Genomic DNA, 20,971 nt, shown 5'->3' on the forward strand with positions numbered 1-20,971 from the left:
CTGTTGGCGGATCTGCGGAACAAAGCTTTAATAGACCTCGCAACCCGTTTAAAGGCGACAATCTTTCCATTGCTTTCGAGGACATTGCCGACCGTGGTGTCCTCTGTCACCCCAGAAGCTAGCTTTTGCAAGAAAAGTGTTTGATAATCTTCCAATAGCTTGTGGCGCGGCAGGATTCGCGGCATTCGAAATTTATTTCGAATGTTGCGAATGCGAGCGGACAGATGACGCCACCGGCGCTCTCCACTCAGTTTAGACCTCGCTACAGGAGTGGAGAGCAGAGTGCCATGACTTGACGGCAGGACGTAAAAGAAAATAATAGAGAGTCTTCTGTCTTCGAGCTTATCTATTGCGGCAATTAATATCAATTTAATTTCATGTTGCATATAATTAAGTGCTAAATATAATTTAATATCATAAAAAGATAAAGTATTTAGCTCTGGAGCTGTTGGTCATCTCCATTTCATTTGGTATCTAAGCCAAACGGCGAATGAAGGTACCCTATTCCACTCATCCATGATTTCGCGCATTTGCCGTATTTTCACGTCCTTTTTGGCCTAGCCAAGGTAGACCATCAAATGCATGTTGCTTTCAAAGAAATCGGCTATCTGCACACCTTTCGGATTTTTGGAGTTCACTAGGATGATTTTCGGCTTGTGCAACGCTGCGCAGACATTTCAGAGATTCATCTACTCTGTCCTGTGAAAATTATACTTCTTCGTTTACGTGGATGATGTTTTGGTCGTCTCTTCTTCTGAATCTGAGCCTTTGGACCATCTCGCGTGCATTTTTCAACGTTGCCTTGAGGCCATGCTCGTTCTAAACGTTGCAAAATGGAGATTCCTACAGAAGTAGGTGAAATTTTTCAGCCATATGATAACCGCTGACGAAATCCAACCTGACCCAGACAAGGTTGAAACGATAAAAACTTTCCCCTGCCAATCACGGAGCTCAATGTAACTACAGCGCTTACGATCGTGCGTTACTCGTCGCGTACCTATCCATTAAATACTTCCGCTTCTCCCTTGGGGGCAGGCCGTTTACCGTGTTCACGGGCCACAAGTCCTTTACTTTCGCGCTTAAACAAAAGCCTGACAAAGCGTCCCCTCGCCAACTTCGGCAACTGAGGTTCATCAGCCAGTTTACTTCCAACATCCAACACATGACTGGAAAAGACAACGTCGTTGTAAACGCTTTGTTGTGAATATCGGAGGTCACAGTCCCCGCCGAGGTCGATTATACGGCACTTGCCGAAGCGCGGGAAGACGACGCAGAGCTTCAGAGCCTGAAGGCAAACTCCAAATACAAGTTGAATGAGTTTCCTATCTTCGACTTAAACTCCTACTTACTCTGCGAGACCTCAGATAAGGGAACTAGACCATTCATTCCGGCCGATTGTCGCAAGGAAATATTTCAGGCAGTACATGATCTTGTGCACTAGACATCAGGACGACGAACCGGTTAGTCACTGGAAAATACCTCTGGCCATCCCACAAGGACGTAAACGCTTGGGCCAGATAGTGCATTGCATGCCAGAAGTGCAAAATCAGCAAGCACGTAAGAAAGGAAGTAGGCGTGTTCCCTCGGTCGACCAAGTGCTTCCACACCATCCATCTGGACATCATTGGCCCTTTGCGAGACTCGCCCGGATACAAGTATTAACTCACAATCAGCAACAGGTTTACGCCGTGGCCTGAAGCAATACCTCTGACTGGTATTACGGCACAATCAGGCCCTCTGTCAGGAGTGGATTCCGCGCTTTGGTGTTCATCACGCACCAGGGAATGCAGTTTCAGTCTACTCTTTTCTCGAAGTTAGGCAAGCTCCTTGGTTTCAAATGTCGCAGGACTACAGCATACCATCCGCCGCCCAATGGTATGCTGGAACATTGGCACCGGACACTAAAGGCCGCCTTAATGGCTCGCGACGATCCAAGGTTCATGACTTGATGAGGGAGCAAACAGAAGCCATTGGTGTAGTCGAGGTATTTGAGAAAAGATCACATAGTCCATTGAACTTCTCCACGTCCTCCGGATAAGGCAGTATCAAAAATGTCACCGATAATAGAAAATAATATAGGCGATAAGATAAACTGTTCGCGTCTTGGTCCTCAAATTACTCTGAGATTTTACTTTGATGTAGCACGTGACACATTGCGACATCATTAGAGCACGTCAGATACACTCCCTGTTCACACTGTAGAAAGCCTTCTCGAATTGGATGAAAAGCGGGTGATGCGAAGATCTAATCTCCGCGCACTGTTCCAAAATAATCCGCAAGGTGTTGATATGGTGAATGCAGGGGGATCCAGAGCAGCCAGCTCTCTGTTGATCAAGCTTTCGAGGTGTTCGTTGATGGCAGCATATTTCGGCTATTATCATTGCGACGACATCAAGGACGCAGATACCCCTCCAATTGTCACAATCACAACGGGTACCCGTCTTTGGAATCTTAATGATCATCCTCTCCTTCCACACTATGGGAACGGTCTCAGACTCCCAAGATTTCCGTACGAGTGTTGCAGCGATAAATAATTTTGCGGGGAGACCTGCAAGCTCAGCGACTTTGCTCCGTTTGATGGCATTAATGGCCGAGATGATTTCTCTTCTGTTTAGAGGAACAGTTGGTATCCGCATGTTACGGTGCCTAGCTATTTCATTCATCCACAAGTGGGGAAATTTCACCGGATGCGATACAGTTAAGAACCGTGGTGAAGTCTTCATTTCATCCATTCAGTTATTCGTCATCGTGGAGGAGGAGTTGTTCGTTAACGGTCCATGCAATCGCTGTTGTGATGGGGGTATACAGTTCTCAAATCATTATGAGCTGCGGCGGTTTCTGCTTCCATATAGAAGACAACTCCTAAATCTACTGTTGATCGCAAAGTGGTCAATCTGATTGCTCGTCCGGTGTCGGTCAGTTTAAACTCAACTGACCTTATGGAAAACAATGTGCTCGAACAAAGTGCTGCCAATGACGAGCCGGCGCAAACTACAGAAATACAAATCTCCCACCACGGAGCTTCCCCATCACATGTTCGAGGAAGGTGTCATCAGAGCCCACCTTCGCTTTAAATTCTCCCATCACGGTCGTAATATCACCTTTAGGAAGCGTCTCCTGACCTGCCTGTAATCGCTCGTAGAAGTTATCCTTCTACTCTATTTTGGAGGTCTCCGTTAGAGCATAGCCCTGTACAATTGTGATATTCCTTAACCTGGACCGGAATCCTGCAGTCAGACGCTGGATTCGCGTCTGCTACTACTCGGTTTTTCAGAGTATAAGAGCACATTGCCATTAGTGTGGCAATAAGGAAATGAGTACTCTCCAGATTCCCATCGTCTTACTTCGCTTAGGCTCAGAATGTCCAGCTTATAACGTTGGAAATCTCATTCGAGTTGGAGAATGCGACCATTCTAGGATCCGTTTTCGATAGCTAAAGGTCTTCGGCGTGAGATCAGCCCCTATCCGTGGCGTTGTTCACGTCGTCGTCTTTATACTATTAAAATCATAATAACTCAAAAACTACGATAGCTGGAGTATTGCAATAAACGTTCAATCATAGCCTTCCAAATGCAGTTTTCTCCCTCAAAATTTTGCAGTTTAAGCCAATTTTCCTCGGGAAAAAGGAGGAAAATACTTCGCTACTTGTTGAATCTATTTGGATTCCACTTTGTTGGGCGCTGGCATCGGTAGTTGGAAGCTCCTGCGTACGAATTTTCGAAGCTTCGTACCTATCTTTGTGTACCTGCTACATTTGTGTACACTTCCCCGTAAAATCCATTCGGTTTAAATCCCAGCTAACATTGCGAAATATTCGCGACTCCTATAATTTCCACATAGCACGTGCGCGCATCACCGGCAGCTGTCCACAATAAACAACAACAACAACACGGTAAAATGTCACAGAATTGTCAAAATCCACTTCTGTCCATCTGATTTGCCGTTGGGTCGCACCGTGCCAGCAACATCATCGGATTTCTGAAGTGTGGTGCGCGAAAAATCATCCCTGGAGCTAAGAATGTCCGCGGACGCTGACTTTGTTAAATGGTTGAGTGAGAAACTTCGCAATCTTAATGTGGACGAGAGCGTTTTCGGATCGTACATAACAGGAATCCTTGAAGGAGATGAAACGTCCGAGGAAAAAGTTGAGGCGCTCGAAGGCATCTTGGGTGCAATGATTGTGAGTGGAAGCTAGGATCTGGTGAGGATCAGGTCAAATGTAATCGTTGCGTGTGTGATTTCTAGGAAGACGACCTAAACAATGTAGTGCAGGAGATAATTGGCAAATGGGATGCGTGTCAGCCGAAGAAGGAAGAAGTGAGCGCCAAGAAGGTTGGAGAGGATGTTGATGCTCAACTAGCTCGCATGCTGGAGTCCCAGAAGATTCAAACCACCGCCCCTCGACAGTACACAGCTGAGGAGATGAGGATCAGGGAACAGATTTTGGCGCAATACAGTCAAGTGAGTAGTGCATTATGTACGTTTAGTTGTAGTTTAGCTGGAGCAAAGTGGGAAGCTCGGTTAGGGACAGCAGAAATTTCGATTTTTCAAAAAAAGTATCATGTCCCTTACTAGCTCTTCGGGCTTCAACCATCCTTGGCACCTCTATGTCGCTGTGTTGAGATATCACCAGCAGTAATGAACAAAACGGCAGTTATTACTAGGTTTTATTTGAAAGGCATTAATTGAACTCTTTCATTTGATATCCCACTTGACAATATTCTTTAAAACACCATTTATGGGAACTCCTCTCCTTTAGTCGAAAACTATGCCACTTACTGCATGTAAAGGTCTTCACAGACCACATGTTCTCACTAAATTTCATGATAATAGGTTCAGATAGAGAGGCAGAGACTAACAGACAGACATTGAGTCGCTTTTAATAAGGTTTCCTTTTATAAAAAAACCTTGGTATTCTTGGTCCCAGCGACGCATGATTTTCTTAGTTACGGTCCATAAGGCGGCACTATCTGAACTTCGTAAAATGCAGAAGCCCATATGGGTTTACCTTTCTTAACTCCATTGGTATGGAGAGATAGTAAGTGGCGTTTTAAGATGCGATGCATGCTAGTGGGTCGAAGTGATAATTTTCTAGGAAATTCGATTCTATACTGCTTTGATGCCAACTTGTTTGGCGGTTTAAGTTGACATTCCGTCGAGTTTGAATATTAGGCACTCTTCTGACGTTCAGAAGGTAATCCTATGTGATACGCTGGTTGCCATTCACCCCTACGCGTTCGTAGTTCGCTGAAATGCACTTTAGCCCCTCAGAATTTCAAGCAACGCTCGCACTCCTGGGCTATTCTGCGCCAAGTGATCTTGAGGCGACCCACTCCTCGGAAATTTTAGGAGATTGAGTTCTACTGCATGGGGTAACCACCAATGCAATTGTCGCTCCTCCTTAATCTGTGAACAATCCGCTGCCACTCTCGCCTTCCGATTGCATCGCCTAATCGTGTGCCAAGTCCTTCGTTTGAAGCGGAATCGGATCTAGCGCTGTTAATGCGTCGATTGACATCTAGTTCGGTGCTACTTTCCGCAGAAACGACGCTTCCTAGATATACAAATTGATCGACCTATTCGAAGTTGCTTATTAATAGGCTTGGTTAACGGTTTTGCTGGTTTTTATTTTCAGTCCAACTCTACTTGCCTCTTTTTCCAAACTCAAAGCCAATTACCCAAGGTCCATGATCCGGTGGTAGGGCAAACAGATTTCATCAGGGTAGTCGAGGCGTTTGAGAAAAGATGTCATCGTCTATTTAACTTTTTAAGACTTTACTTCGATGCAGTACGTGAGATTTTGTGGCACAACCAGCTAAAACGTGCGTCGACACAAACTCAGAACTGTTTGCCACATTGCTTCAGACTAAGTCTGTTCAGTATGAACCTCACCGTACTTTTGATTGAACCACGAACGCATGTCTCTGATGATATACGAGGCTTATCTACTTCTAGATTCCTTTTCCTACGATTGCGGCCATGCACATAGGGCGTGGGCTCTCTCTTCACAAGTGATAGTTTCCTTGTTTGCCTCGGTTGTATGAGTATGGATCAGCCCATACTTCAGAACCATAAAGAAGAACGAATATTCTAGCCGCAGTCTTCTTTGCAGTCTTCTGCTCATAGAAGTTCATCTTCGTGTCTATCATGATGCCGAGGTATTTCACCGCCGGCTTCAACAAGACCATAGTTTAACCAACCTGAATATGGAGGACTGTGGGAATCATCTCTTTGGTCAGGACAACGACTTCGGTTTTCTCCAGAGCTAGGGAATTGTTTTTTATGTCTAGGGTCACATGGAGCACTACTCGCCGAGAGTGGCGACTGTGTATTTTCACTTCGCTAGGGATACCAATCCATTCATCCAAGAACGCCTCCTCTAATTTCTTTTCAGAGAAAAGGGGGCATTTCTTAGTACTCACCCTCTCATTGACAGCGTTAGGTGGACAGGGCCTTCCATCTTCACTGCCCATGGAAGCCTTTTTGCCCTATGAGCTGGGGCTTAAGAGTTCATTCAAAGTCTTCGCAATTGTAACGATAATGATGGGAGGCTCGTGGTTTTCTGCAACACTGCTTCAACTGACGGACACCGTTCGAGCAATCAGATTGACCACTTTGCGATCAGCAGTTGATTTAGGAGTTGTCTCTTGCATGTGCGTAACAAAGCGCTGACTTCGGCGCATGGATCACCACCTGATGGTCGTTTATCGTTGCTTACGTATTGTGTCCGCACAGAGCTGATTGCAGTTTACCCGTTGGGTAGAGCCGTAACCACGAACTCGAGAAGGGCGATCAGACCCGAGATTGCATCTGAAGTAGCTTTTCCCACGAAGCCTCACCAGAAAACTTTTTTTTTTGGCGATTTGCTCTCGGCCCGGTTATTTGCGGTTGGCCCCCTTGTCGGAGTTTCATGGTGGTCATGCCCATATCGCGGGCAGAGCTCTTCATAGATTCAAGCCTGGAGTTTCGCTTTAAAACTATACACTTTGCTCCTTAGTTGTGGTGGTATGAATGCTGCTGAGCCTGCACTCAGTATAAATCAGTACCACTGTGCGGCGGGGCGGGGTTCTGATTGTGGTCTTCAAATCAATATGTGTCCGAAGAGCACCGTGGGATGATGAATACCCGGAACACGGGGCGAATATAAGAGGCTCGTAAAACGTTCAAAGCGAGACTTTAGAGCGTACTGTGAGGAAGTGGAAGAAGAAAGCGAGACGTCTAGGCTGTGCAGAGTCCTTACGAAGGATGAGTCGGCCAAGTCTCTTGGAAAATCGGATGATGAAACTTTAATTGAGTGGATCTATGATATGCTATCGTAGAGATTGCTGGGTGCTGAACTGATCGCTACCTAACAAACTGAAAAAGTGGGAATTATTCTAGATAAGAAGCTTCTTTGGAACAAACATGTAGAGCAAAAGATGAAACAAGCTCTCACAGCTTATGGGCTGGGTGGACCTTGCCTCGCCTTTTGTCGAAAAACAGAAATATTGCGGGCATTCTGGCTGGCTATAATTTACTAGCTGAGCATATGTTCAGAATAGGAATTTTTCAAGATATTACATGTCCATTTTGTAATGACCACTTTCAACCAAATTGACCACATGTTGATTGAACGTCGCCACCTCTCAGCCTTGATGAATGTCAGAACATATAGAATGGCCAATATAGTCTCGGATCACTATCTCGTTGGCATGGTGCTCCGAGCTCGAATAACAACACCACCCAGAGTCCCATCTGACAATCAGGTGAGAGTTAACATTGAAGCCATCCACAACACAGCCCTCCGCAACCCCTATAAGAGGGAAATGGATGCCGTAAGACCCGCAGTCAACAGAAGACTTGGAGATGAAGCATCTACAAATGATCTTCATCATCACCTGAAAAACGATATCATAAATACGGCCACAAACATACTTGGCCCCAGCCGCAAAAAGAGTCGGAACGGTTGGTTTGAGGGTGAATGTAAGCTAGCAACGGAACGGAAGGATGCTGCATACCGAGTAATGTAGCATTCTCAAAAGACGCGGGCAAGTGCGGAGACTTATGACGAACTCCGGCGAGCGGAGAAGCGTCTTCACAAACGGAAAAAGGAATCCTGGGGGATCCAACAGGTCTGTGAACTCGAAAAGTACAGGAAGCAATCGCACCAGGCGCGCAAGTTTTACCAACAAGTCAGCAGGATGAAGCCTTACACACCTCGATGTTCATTTTGCCGCGACAAAGAGGGAAATCTGATTTCCGACAGAACATCAGCGAGTTGGAGAGCCCGGAAACTGAAGACGACAGACAAATACGGCCATCACCAAGTGTAGAAGAAACAGTCCGTGCAATTCATCGGCTTAAAAATCATAAGTCGCCAGGAGCCGATGGAATTACAGTCGAGTTGGTTAAATTTGGAGGCGAACAATTACACCAAATGGTTTATCAACTTATGGTCAAGGTGTGGGACAGCGAATCAATGCCTGACGACTGGCAACGAGGCATTATATGTCTCATACATAAAAAGGGAGATATCACACAGTGCAGCAATTATAGAGGTATCACGTTGCTGAGTACCATCTATAAGATATTCTCCGCTATCTTGCTAGGCCGGATAGCCCCATACGCCCAGAACATCATTGGCTTCACTCCAGACAAATCAGCATCAGATTTTCTCTCTGCGGCAAGCGTTGGAAAAACTGTTGGAATATAGACATTAGTTGCACCATCTATTCATCGACTTTAAAGCCGCTTATGATAGCATAGCCAGGGTAAAACTCCAACTTGCTGATATTTTGGTTGTTGAGCAGTTCATTCAAGCTTTCAATTTATCGCTCCAATCGAGCATCCGCGCCTGGTGCGATTGCCCCCTGTACTTCTCGAGTTCACAGACTTGTTGGTTCTCCCAAACTCTCTTTCTGTCTGTGAATTCGCTCTGCCGAGTGGAGCGGAGTTCGTGACAGGCCTTTGCGTATCCCCGCATTGCTTGATATGTAGCATTCTTCCGTTTCGTTGCTAGCTTACATTTATTGACGAACCAGCCGTTCCGACTTTTTTTGCAGTTGCAGTGAAGTATGTTTGTGGCCGTATCACTGATAACACTCTGCAGGTGGTTGTGAAGATCATTTGCTGATGCTTCATCTCAAGGACATTTGTTAGCCGCGGTTATTGCGTCATCCATTTCCCCCTTATAGGTGTCACGGATAGCAGTGTTGTGGATGGCTTCAGTATTCACTCCCACCTGATCTTTAAAGAGGATTCTATAGGGTGTCGTAATTCGAGCCCGGAGTGTGATCCTAGTCTATATTGGCCTTCCATTAAGTTCTGACGTTCATCAAGCCTGAGAGATGGCGGCGTTCGATTAGTACGTGGCCAATTTGGTTTAAGTCGTCCCGTCTGGAGAGGCCCATATATGTTTGTGCCCGGTTTTTGGCGCAAACCAGGTACTTCCAACCTTCATTTTGTGTGATACTGAATAATCCGCAGTCCGTTATTATAAGTGTTTTAATGTAAGCTATTGGAGTAGACATATCGCCTGAATACGCTCAGTCCCTATTTGACTGTTAAAAACTCCAAGAATGATTTTGATAGCATACTTGGGACAAGCTTCGAGGGCCCGCTTTATGGTCTCGTAAAAGGTAACTTTTTCTGACTCTGTAGTCTCCTCTGTAGGGGTGTGAATGTTAATGAGTGTAATGTGCGTCGTTGGAAAAAGGAGAAAAGAAGATTGTTTAGTTGTAAGGCATCAGTTAAGTTCTTTACCGACCCTCAGAAAGGTCGCTATTGTGACGCGGATGAAGTAGTATATCAGTTTGCTTCCCGATGATGTTGAAATCAAAAGACCACAAAACACAAAACCTTAAAAACAGGGTGCGTCTTGGATTCGATGGCGTCTTAGAATCGAAGTTATACTGTATATGGTGTAGCGGCTCTTCTCCAGGAAATCGGTCCCTGTCCAGCACATCTTTTGGAACGCACCACCTTATATTGGGACAGGCCAGCTGCTGGGCACCATTCGATCTGTACAGGGAGCGCAAGTTCCCTGAGCAAATGCGCAAATCGTTAGTTCGTTTTCGCTGCCGGGTTCGTTGTTGTAAAATTCGTCTAGTCCAAGGCTTCTTTCGTGGTTTCGTAACTTCGGTTTTCCCTCCTACGTGGAGGACCAATTGTTACAATTTGTTCCGTTTTTAGGCGCGGGAGACTCGCCTTCATCCTCAATCCCAAATTTGGAGGACCAATTGTTACAATTTGTTTCGTTTTTAGTCGCGGGAGACTCGCATTCATTCTTCTCCGTCTGCAATTTTTTATTAAGAAAGAACCACGTCGAGATAGGGTTTGGTAGGTCTTGGTGTTGATTTAGGAAACGTTTCACAAGTTTAATGCTCCATTGGGTACCAATTCACTTTTCGCCTTGGGACGTATAGTACAATTTGGCCGCCCCGATTGATTTGGGAGACCAGAATTAGAGTCTCACCGTGATTGGCATAGCTATACTGGTTTATACTGAGTGCAGGCTCAACATTCATACCAGTGGATGCGAGGTGTGCTTAATATCTCTACCGCAACCAAGGGGTATAGCGTCCGAGTTACACAGCGCAATTCAACGCTGGAACTCAAAAGGAGCCTCATTGGCGATATGGGCATAACCACCATGCAACTCCCATAAGCGGACCGAGAAAACATCCCCCAGGAGTTTTTCTGGTACATATGCTCTCAGAAGGGTAATCCGGTTCTGATGGCACCAGATAATCTCTGGTGAGGCTTCGTGGCAGCAACCATTTCAGATGAGTCCCGTGTAGACTTGGGCCTAATTGCCCTAGGCCTTACAGCATTCGCCCACTGCATCCACGACCAACAAGTCGATGTGGTGCCAGTGCTTAGAGTTTGGCTACTTGGTTTTGACTCAACCGACGGGTTTGCTACCTCGCCACCTCTGAAAACTAATTTTGTGGAACAGAACACGCTTAGTGGGTGGAGCGCTAGGCTATCACAATGGAAAGTTGCGTATTAAATCTCACTGATGGCAGAGAGATTTACATCGTGATTGAATGTCGGACACCAGGCGACTCACCTGTTAATGAGTACCTGAGCCAATTTAGGGTATTAATCCCGAGTGAGCATAATGCTGACCACATTACCTCCTGCAGGCTACCGTAGTTAATGACATATAACGCTCCCAAGCCCAGCATTTAAAATACTAATCCATTTTATACATTCAATTTTCTTGATCGATAATTTTTCTTTCTAGACCTCCGTCAGTGACGGTGAAGAAGGTGACGAACCCTCCGACGAGGAAGCCCAACTTGGCTTAGTGAAAAATACAAATGTTCACGATGTACAGCAGGCGCAAAAAGAGCGTCGTGAACAAGCAAAACTGGACAGTCAAAAGAAAAAGGAGAAAGATAAAGAGGACCGAGAACGTCAAAAACAACAGCGCGAAGAGAAAAAGGAGAAACGTAAAACTGTGAAAGGTGAACGCCGTCGGTAGCGAGGCATCGATTGCTCTTTAATGTTCCTTTTTTTCTTCTGGAAATGTTTCAATGGACATTTAATTTTCTACTAAAATATTTCCTTAAAGAGTCGACGGCGTTAATGATAATGATGAATGGTTTCAAGAAAACCAGATATGGATATATATATACATATATATTTAAAAGCAAATGCTGTGTGTTGCCCGATTTTCTCGTGTACAACTTGTTTTAATTTCTCAATTTCTAGTTTATGTAATAAAACAATGAAAGATGTGCAAATGCATGAGATTTGTTTGTTTTTTAGGATGATCCCGACGAAACTTTTTGGCACTCGTACGAGGGTCGCTGGGTTTGATTGCGTGGAAAGATAGACTCAATTTTGGGCCTTAATATTTCAGGTCAACTTTATTCATAGGACTAGAATCTTATTCAATATTTCTAGTAAATTATATGGAATAAAAATAGCTTCTGATTAAAATATAAGTAATATGAAAACGATTTTGAATCCTGACATAAATGGGGCTGATTTTTGAAATCACCTCACCTTCAACGTAAATATGACGGAGCGTCGATATAAACATAATAAAAAATATACATTGCGACTAAAAACTAGAAAATATTTGAGCGACACGAATGGAATAAATAAAGTGTTAATGTTCGTTTAGCCATGAACAGTCAGAGAATTGTTAGGTATGCATTGTATTCGTATTATTATAATTGGAACGCTTCCTTTGCGGCGGAAGTAGTGATTGGGCCGCTTTAAAATGACTATATCTAAGCAGGAGCAATGCTTCCTGCATCTTTAAATTCTAGGCGATTACCATAAAACACATATAACGGAGAATCTATGATATTTTAGGAATATGTCTTCAAGCCTTAGCCTAACATTTATCTTCTTAAATCGTTTACGTTCCTTATCTTAATTATTGATCATTTGAGTCATCAGTTTGGAGATTATCATCCTCCTGTGCATCAAAACTTTGAGCATTGTTTTCTGTTGCGGGTGCTGTTTCGTTTTCCTGTTCTTGTTCCGAAGATTCGTCATAGCTTCCGTCATCGTCGTAATCATCATCATCCTCATCTTCATCGTTGTCGTCATCGATGTCATCATCTTCGTCGTCGTCCTCATCGTTTTCATCTTCGTTATCGAAGTGACACCTCATTGATCCTGCTTCGTTCGGAGAATGCTGCTTATTGCCTGCCTCTTGGAAGTTTTTCCTGCGTGCAATCGCTTCATTTGCTAAATTGACCAAGTCAGCTGGATTTACCAGAGTCACACGTCGATTGTTTTCTTCCATATATTTAACGGATATGGTGGTGAAGTCTCTTCGTCGACGCTCGTCCCAGCTGGAATACTAGAAATTAGGGAGTTGGTGGTTAAAAATTTTACTTATTTAATGAGGACAAATCAAATTCCTTGTTACATATTGTCCTCAGAGGGAGGAGCAAGTGAATGGCTTATTTTACGCTTAAAACTAGAGAAGGAAATAGAGTCAAAGGACCCAAGCTGTAGGGCGTTGTAGGACCGGCATAGCCTCGGGGTCGGAGAGTGAAAGGGTACAGAAAAAATGTCCGCATTACGTGTATTATGAGACGAGGCGATACGGAAAGTAATATCGGAGTTAGCGGAGCAGTCCATCATTCAATTGCAGAGTTTGAAAAGATTACACATATCAAGGAAGATACGGCGTTGCTGCAAGGAGGGGAGATTGAGGGCGCGGAGTCGTGAAGGATAATCAACCCGTTGAAGGTTCTTTTTGTAAAAGAGGGTCCGGGTGAGTTTGCGTTGTATAACTTCAAGAGCGCGGCAATCACGAATGCGGAAGGGGGACCAGACTACACAGCAATATTCAAGGATGTTTCTGACAAGGGAGTAGAAGGGTGCTAAGGAGGGCTGAATTGAGGTAAAGTCGGAGGTGGAACCTAGGACAAAACCAGACATTTTGGAAGCTCTATTGATGATGTCAACGAAGTGGGAATTGAAGCGAAGTTTGCTGTCGAATATTACACCCAGGTCTTTGAAGGAGGTCAGTAGTGAAAGGGGTTGTCCATTGAGAAAATAGGAAAAGGAAGTTGGGGAGGGTTTAAGCGAATAGCACATCCAGTGGCATTTGTTGACATTCAGTGTTAGCTTGTTGACCGAACGGATTAAATTATCAAGGTTGGACTGTAAGAGAACTCAGTCCAGTGGAGACGAGACAGAAGCAAACAATTTAAGGTCGTCTGCGTAAAGCAAATAGGGGCAGGTGAGGATGGAGGCGAGGTCATTGATGAAAAACAGGAAGAGTAGCGGGCTAAGAATAGAGCCTTGGAAAAGACCAGAGGAATGAGAGAAGGAACGAGATGAGTAACCATAAAAAGAAACTTTGCAGGAACGGTATGAGAGATAGGAGGAAAGCCAGGAGATAATTGAGGGAGGGAAGTCTAGTAATGAAAGTTTAGAGAGGAGAATGTTATGGTCAACGGTATCAAAGGCTTTGGAGAAATCGGTATATGCTATTTATACCTCCTGTCGTGAATTAAAGCATTTAGCAACAAAGTTGATAAAGACCAGAAGGTTTGAACCCGTAGATCTATGTTTCACGAAACTGCTCCTTAACAATGAGGTGACCGAAGTGCGCGGTCAACCAGTCGTTGACCTACCTTTCCAGGATTTTGGAGTAAAAGGAGAGAAGGGAAATGGGGTGGTAGTCCACAGCAAAAGAAGGGTCTCCGCTCTTGAAGATAGGGATAATAAGGGCTTCTTTCCAGAGGCCTTCTAGAATTTTGTTGTAGATTATACTCAGGGGGAGCGAAATGTGTTTTCTACAGTTAGGGAGAAAGATTTTGGGAAGCGCATCGGGGCCAGGTTCGACATTGGGGTCAAGATTACCAATGGGGAACTCAACCAAGGAAGACGTAAGGAGAGGAATGGCCAGAGATTCGGAGTAGTCTGCAGTTATGGGAGGTGTAGAGGGTGAAGGGCTCGAGGGAGAAAACACTGAAGAGAAGTAGGTGCAGAGAAGGTCGTAGGATTGTTGTGGGGAGTTGGCAGCGGAGTCAGCAAAACTGATAGAAGAAGGGAGAGATTGAGTGGGATTACGAGAATTGCGGGCGTGCAACCAAAAAGGGTTTTAAGTTACCGCGGGCGACTTCGACGCTCAATAAGTACCTTTTACGCGCTTTTCTAACCATCGACTTCACAGTAGAGCGGATAGCCTTCAAGTGAGCAAGATCGGCATCATTCTTAGAAGCCCGAAAATTCATCCGCAGTGTATGTTTCAGGCGAATGCTAATAAGAATTTTCGTTGTGAACCAAGTTGGGTACGAACGTAGGCAGGGAGGGGAAGAAGGGATATAACAGGAAAGGAGATCGGACAGGATATTGTAAAAGGTGTTTAGAGCTTGATCACACGATGAGTTACTTAATATATGAACCCAGTTGAAAGACGCCAAAGCTGAGTTCAGACCGTCAAAATTGGCTTTGGGGAAGTTGAATTTGGGAGACATACATTTTTAGCTTTTCAACGAGGGAGATCCGCTTGAAGTTCAAGTGGGTGTGGTGAGCGTCAGTTTTGACATACGGGGATGTGCAAGCAAATAAAGAGAGGTGGCGTTCGGGGAGGTTGGAAAGGAAGAGATCGAGAGTGCGGCCCGAAGAGTTTTTGGAGCTATTGAAATTCAGGACAGAGCAAGTGTTCATAAAGGAAGAAAGTAGAAGGGAAGACTGGAAGAGGTTGTTGGAAGGAATTGGAAGGCAAGGATGATTAGGCCAGTCTAGCATGGGAAAGTTAAAATCTCCGCAAAGGAAGAAAGGGAGGGAAGGGAGTCTGACAATAAGGAGTTCAGACAAACTGTCAAACAATTCTTCATACAGATGAGAAGGGCAAGCACAGGGGACATATATACAATGAATGGGAGGCAGTTGGGCGGGGAGACACGAAGAGCAACACAGTCAAAAAGAAAGTCAGAAGTAGAGAACACGAGTTCGGCGGGGAGTGTATCTTTTATTACAACTAGGTCCCACCGTCGGTAGACTTACGAGAAGCATCCCGACGTCTGTCATAGCGCGAAAGTAGACTACCCTTCGGGGAGCTTGGAGTTTGATATGGCATCGTCCAGCCAGGTTTCGGAGATACAGATGGCGTAAGGGTATCTCGTAAAAGATTGTTAAGAACGAAGGGGCGGCAAAGCTGTGCAATCTGAAAACCGAGGATCATGGGGTAGTTAAACAATTCCTTCTCTAGCAAATTCATTCCCTGTGATTTATGTAATGGCTTTCGGTTTCACGTAAGAGATCTTGCAGAAAGGAGGTGGATGGTACTTAAAGTATCAGATCTCCAATGGTTGAAAACAGGGCGGGACCATAAGGCTGTTAATGTTAGCCTATAATTATGATTAAGCTGAGCCCATGCAGTGAAAAGCTATACACAGGCGGAAACTAAGTGATTTACATGAAAAGGTTGGGAGTTCTAACAAATAACAATAATCCTTGCCAAACCCGACGTTAAGTTCAGTTGACCTAAGGTCGCTATGGTTTCAATAGTCGAGTATTTCATGAAGAAACTGGTGTTAAAGGGGTGAAATGGAAAGTTCAACCCAGTTTTAAAATTGGCAGCATCATTTTCAATGCATCAACTTAACCACTAGAGCTGTGGGAATTAAAACGAGTTCAAATTGACTATTGCAATGTGGACATGCCTCCCTCCAACTTCAGTCAGGATTTCAACTATTCTGGCTGGACATTGTGTGATCATTATTTAAGTTGAGATGATAGAACTCCAGGAAGCATTCCGCTCCTTTAAACTCTGCTGTGTTTGGAGGGAACAGATTTCCCCTACTAAAAATAAGAAATCCGGTATTATCGACGAGTGGGATGAAAAGGACTCGTTAAATAGTAGGTGATTGTCGAAGAATGTAGCAACAAATGGCTGGGAAACTAGCAGAAGGCAACCTCTGCAAACAGGTAAGCAGTAACAATCGGCTGACGAGGCATGAACTACTAACTGAGCGTTGAGGCCAGTCTGTCGGAGATGTTCATTGAGCGGAGTCTGCACGTTGAAGCAAGCGGGAGCGGAGAATGTGTATATTTCCTCGGCTGGGATGGCTCATGACATGTAATTAGAAGAAGGGTCAATTTACCAAGAACAACCGTCCGTTGCCCAAATTGGTAAGGTTGGCATGACAGGCGAACTGGAGTTAAAGGTCGTGGCTCTGGAAAAGGCAATCGAAACCGCCTTTAAAGTTTCGTGCCCTGCTAAATACAACAAGAAGATATTGTCACCTTGGCTGACGAAGGAAATCTGCAACAGGCACAAATATTCGTAGTCATACAAAGACTGCCAGAAGGAATAGTTGTCGGCCATCAAGACTGCTAAGAGACGGTCCTGATTAGACTATTGTCCGAACACTGAAACCACTGCGAGACTCAGTAAAATTCTGTCCAAAAAGACCTAGGAATCCATCCTTTCCTAGCAAGTGGGAAGGCTCTTGGACGGAAGCTTCTGGTAACACCCAGGAGCTGCTGGTTCAGACGCACTCCCCTGCAGTGAGGAGAGATAGACGTCAGATCCTCATTGCTCTCCGCATATGAATCTCCGGGCCTCAATGGTATAATATCAGTCATGCTACAGAAGCAGCAAGAAAAGGCTGCGCCGTGGCATGTCGACATTTGCCGGAGTTGTATCACTCTTGGAGACGCACGTGTGTGATTTTCATACCGAAAATGAACAGACGTGGCCATGGGTCCGCGAAGGACTTTGAACCAATCAGCCTCACCTCCTTCATGTTGAAGACTAGTGAACGTCCTGGATATCTACTTAAGGCTGATTAAGGCAAGAAGAAAGTGCTTTATCTACGTCCCAGCACGCCTACCTCAAAGACAAATCTACAGGAACTCTTCTTCACGAGGTAATTAGCATGGTTAGGCGGTCCGGTACTCTAGCTGCCTCGAATGCTTTGGACTGTCTCGTAGGACGTACTTTTCTTTTCGAAGAACTTCCGCTAAAGATCTCCCTTCGTTCGGCTAATGAGAATGGCCTCTGCCCGTGGTTTGCCTCTTTTCTTTTTCTTTGATGCTGATGTCGTAGTCGACTTTTCTACAGCGGAGCCACTGCTGTTGCTATTTAACTTAGGTTGTTGTTGCTGGATTTTCTTCAATTTTCGACGATGCTTGGTCCGCTTGGTTACCACTTCGTGGTATTCTCAATGCTGCGTCCTCGTCGGCAGATCCCGCTGTTTTTCTCTCGCCTCCGTTTGTCGGTTTTTTGTCCCCCTCTGGCGGCTGAGGGCACTGCGTTTTGCGCAACTAGATGCGGCACTAGTGATGTGCTTTTTCCTCAGCTCTTCCTCGGTAGTCAACCAGGACTGTACTAAGGTCCAGCAGTTCTTCTATCTCCATGGTGCTATTTCTGACAACAATGGAGATGTTTCGCTGGACGATGGTAGCAGCCTTCATTTCCGGTAGGACTACCCCGCACTTCCTGAGTAGCCTTTCTTCTTGTACCCTTGTCTTTCGGGTGAAGTCCATTCTCTCAGGTCAGATTACTTGCATTTCCGCCTGATTGGGGACTTGGTCACCGTTTTTCCCGACAAAGGAGTGTCATGCAGCTCGTCTGAATACTGAGTGGTCCATCCTCATGCAGTGAGCCAAAACTTCTTCGGAGAATTCTTCTCATGAATACAGCCAAGAGTTCGCAATTTTTTTTGCTAAGGACCCAGGTCTCCGAGACCCGTCTATCGCAACCTATTGAGCTGGATTTTATCCAGAACCAGACGGTCATGTTATCGCTCATATATTTCGTCCTTATATAGGCTACGGAATAGTCCATCCTCTTGTAAGGGAGCAAAAATTCTTCAGGGAATTCTTCTCTCGCTTTGTTCGACCTACAACGTGTTCACCAAAATCTTGGAAAGCACTCTTAAACCTTACGCGGAAATAGTCATCGGGGAGCACCGAAGCGGCTCAAAGATGAACGCTCGGCAATAGATCAGCTATTCACCCTAGAACAAGTGTTTAAGAAGTGCTGGGAGTCCAATATCGACGTTAAACTGATATTTTTTGGTGTTGTCAGGTACTGTACGAAGTTATGCTCCAGTTTGGCATCCTAATTAAATTAGTTAGTTTCACAAAAGCTCATCAAAACGGTGCACCAAAGCGCTAATTGGGCTCCTCGGAGCGGCCACTGATACCTTCACAAAAGCTACTATCATGGAGTCAACTTTGCAGGGGCAAATTCAGAACAGTCTGACTTATTTGGCCCCTGAGCACCTAGACAGAAAAATCCAGCTTGATATCAAAGATGCGCTACTCATGAAATCAGTGGAAGTGATAGCATGCGCCGATGACATCAATATCATGCTCCTACCTCGGTGGCAAAGAAATCTTCGTGAAGCACGACGATGAAGGAAAGGAGGCAATGCAAAACTTGGATTTCGACTGGGGCTTCTGAAAAATTGCAAAATGCCTTGAAAGGATGGTGTTCAGGAAAATTCTTGAAGGAGTTCGAGGAGATGACGGAGGAATTAGGTACAACAGAGATATACACGATGACCGGGAGAACTACAAGGTGATCAAAATGTGAAACTTTCAAAGGACTGGGCATGATCAACGAATGGGTGGCTTGTGAATACCGTAAAGGGTACTCAAAGAGGAAATCGATAGCTCCAGACTGGTTGGGGAGACGAGAAAAGGCATAAGGAACTGATAGATGCGGTCACTGAACCAAGTGTATGTCTCCTGTTCACCCCTTTGTGGAGTAACAGGAATCCATAGAGCCTCTTTTATGTTATTTTGAGCTGATGCCGGATTTTACCTCAGCATTCAGTGCTAAGCAATTAGGTTTGAACGATTTCACCGATGTAAAAGATGTAGAGGGGGTTTGGTGATGGTTCCCGGTGATTGGCTATTGCAAAGATCCATCGAGTTTATTCGAGCTCTTTTACAGAATGGTATACTTCTGGATGGTTTGAACCAGACTTTGCGAAATTGCCAAGACATCTAGAGGTATCGTTATCATCACTCTATTGTGCAAATGATAATCGGAAAAGAAGACTGGAGAGAGACGAACATAAACTTCCACGACGAACGAGGGTTCGAACCAAGAAGCAACGAGTTTGAGAGGCTGGCACTCAACCAACTCGGTTATTGCGCCGTCCTTTGTGAACCGACGCAATGCATTCTGGTGGTCAAGGGTCAAAAAGGCTGTATCCCTAAGAAAATAGCGAATATTTGCAAAAGTGGTATTTGAAGAAGTACAATGATGGTCGAAATATGGGCGCAAAGGGCTGATTTGGTTTGTCGACCCCTGATGACAATGAAGATGGTGGAAGTGGATTATCGCAGGCTCATTAGTGCCCAGAGTGCAATGATAACTGAAATAGAATTTCATTAACATTGGAATGGAGAGTATAACTTCATTGACAGTAGAAAGCAAATAATAAAGGAGTTCCTATGGTCAACATGAGTCTCTAAATCGACAAAGGGATAAAGCCACTTACCACTGACGATGTTGTAAATATAAACTCGTCTGGGTTCGTTGTCTTCACGCGGATATACTTCTGCAGCAGGTTCGTGCCATCTCGTCCCCACAAACATAAATGCGAGTTCTCCTTATAATTCTCATCCAAGTCCCTCTTGTACAGATACAGCCTGAACGGACCGCTATTGCTGCTTTTCTCGGAACTATTTTTCCCAGCCGCAAACTTCTCCAAAAGAAGTTTCTGCTCCGCAACTATATCTTCTGTGGATTGATGTGGCTCTTGCTTGGGCAGGAAGTAGTGTCGCTCCTTGACCACTCTCTCAGCAGGCTGGTTATGGCCCCAGGCTTCCTTGAATGCATTATGGGTTGCAGGGGGAATATTTAGCCTCGTTCGCTTTTTGCGACGAACCTTTGATGACTTCGACAGTCGTCGTTTTCCACTTTGCGAGGGTCGCCAATCTTCTTCCGAGTCATCGGATTCCGTCGGATCTTCTTCCGAGTCAATGAATGTTGTGGTAACAAGCTCAGTGCGACTTCGCATCCTTGAGGGAGATATTTTTTCCACTTTCACAGGAAGTATATGAAACTTGATTTGATAGTATCAATTTGCAAGTCTTCACTTCTCCATTCACATTTCGCTTAATTTAACACAAATTTATTGAATCACATTTGTTGGCACAGTTTATGAGAGATCTAATTGGCTGCAGGACGTGAGTGATAAAGACGTCCAGGACAGACGGAAAAAGGACATTGAGTGACATTATTCGCAGGTAAACAATTTGCAAGGATTGGGAGGGGTATTGTCTTTTGTCCTAAAGTCATGAAAGAGTTAAAGGTTTGGGTATGGTATATGAAGGGATTGCATACAAGATGTCGAAAATTAAACCCTGGATGTGTGGCTTCTATTAGACCAGAGATAGCGCGGTTATCGGTAGAGGAACAATTTTTGTGGTGAGGAAGTTCATTCTGGTTGTGTCGTCGTCCTGATATGCAAGCTTCCTATTATCGATGCGGCGATGTTTCAAGTGATGATCCTTCGCAAGAAAAGAAGATGCTACCGCG

General features: G+C 44.8%; 2 protein-coding genes across 2 annotated transcripts; one reads left to right on the forward strand and one right to left on the reverse strand.

Moving 5' to 3' along the window:
* Nucleotides 1-4,018: 4,018 nt before the first annotated feature.
* On the forward strand, nt 4,019-11,733 carry LOC119651328 (coiled-coil domain-containing protein 43). The gene is made up of 3 exons (XM_038054868.1): nt 4,019-4,180; nt 4,246-4,461; nt 11,228-11,733. The coding sequence occupies exons 1-3, from the start codon at nt 4,019-4,021 to the stop codon at nt 11,465-11,467; spliced, it is 618 nt and encodes a 205-aa protein (XP_037910796.1). The 3' UTR covers nt 11,468-11,733.
* Nucleotides 11,734-11,827: 94 nt separating this feature from the next.
* LOC119651598 (nucleolar transcription factor 1) lies at nt 11,828-20,680 on the reverse strand. The gene is made up of 2 exons (XM_038055248.1): nt 19,929-20,680; nt 11,828-12,805 (listed from the first exon to the last, which is right to left on the reverse strand). The coding sequence occupies exons 1-2, from the start codon at nt 20,448-20,450 to the stop codon at nt 12,374-12,376; spliced, it is 954 nt and encodes a 317-aa protein (XP_037911176.1). The 5' UTR covers nt 20,451-20,680; the 3' UTR covers nt 11,828-12,373.
* Nucleotides 20,681-20,971: the final 291 nt, after the last annotated feature.

Source organism: Hermetia illucens, chromosome 3 (assembly GCF_905115235.1).
Source record: "Hermetia illucens chromosome 3, iHerIll2.2.curated.20191125, whole genome shotgun sequence".
Classification (NCBI taxonomy): Eukaryota; Metazoa; Arthropoda; class Insecta; order Diptera; family Stratiomyidae; genus Hermetia; species Hermetia illucens.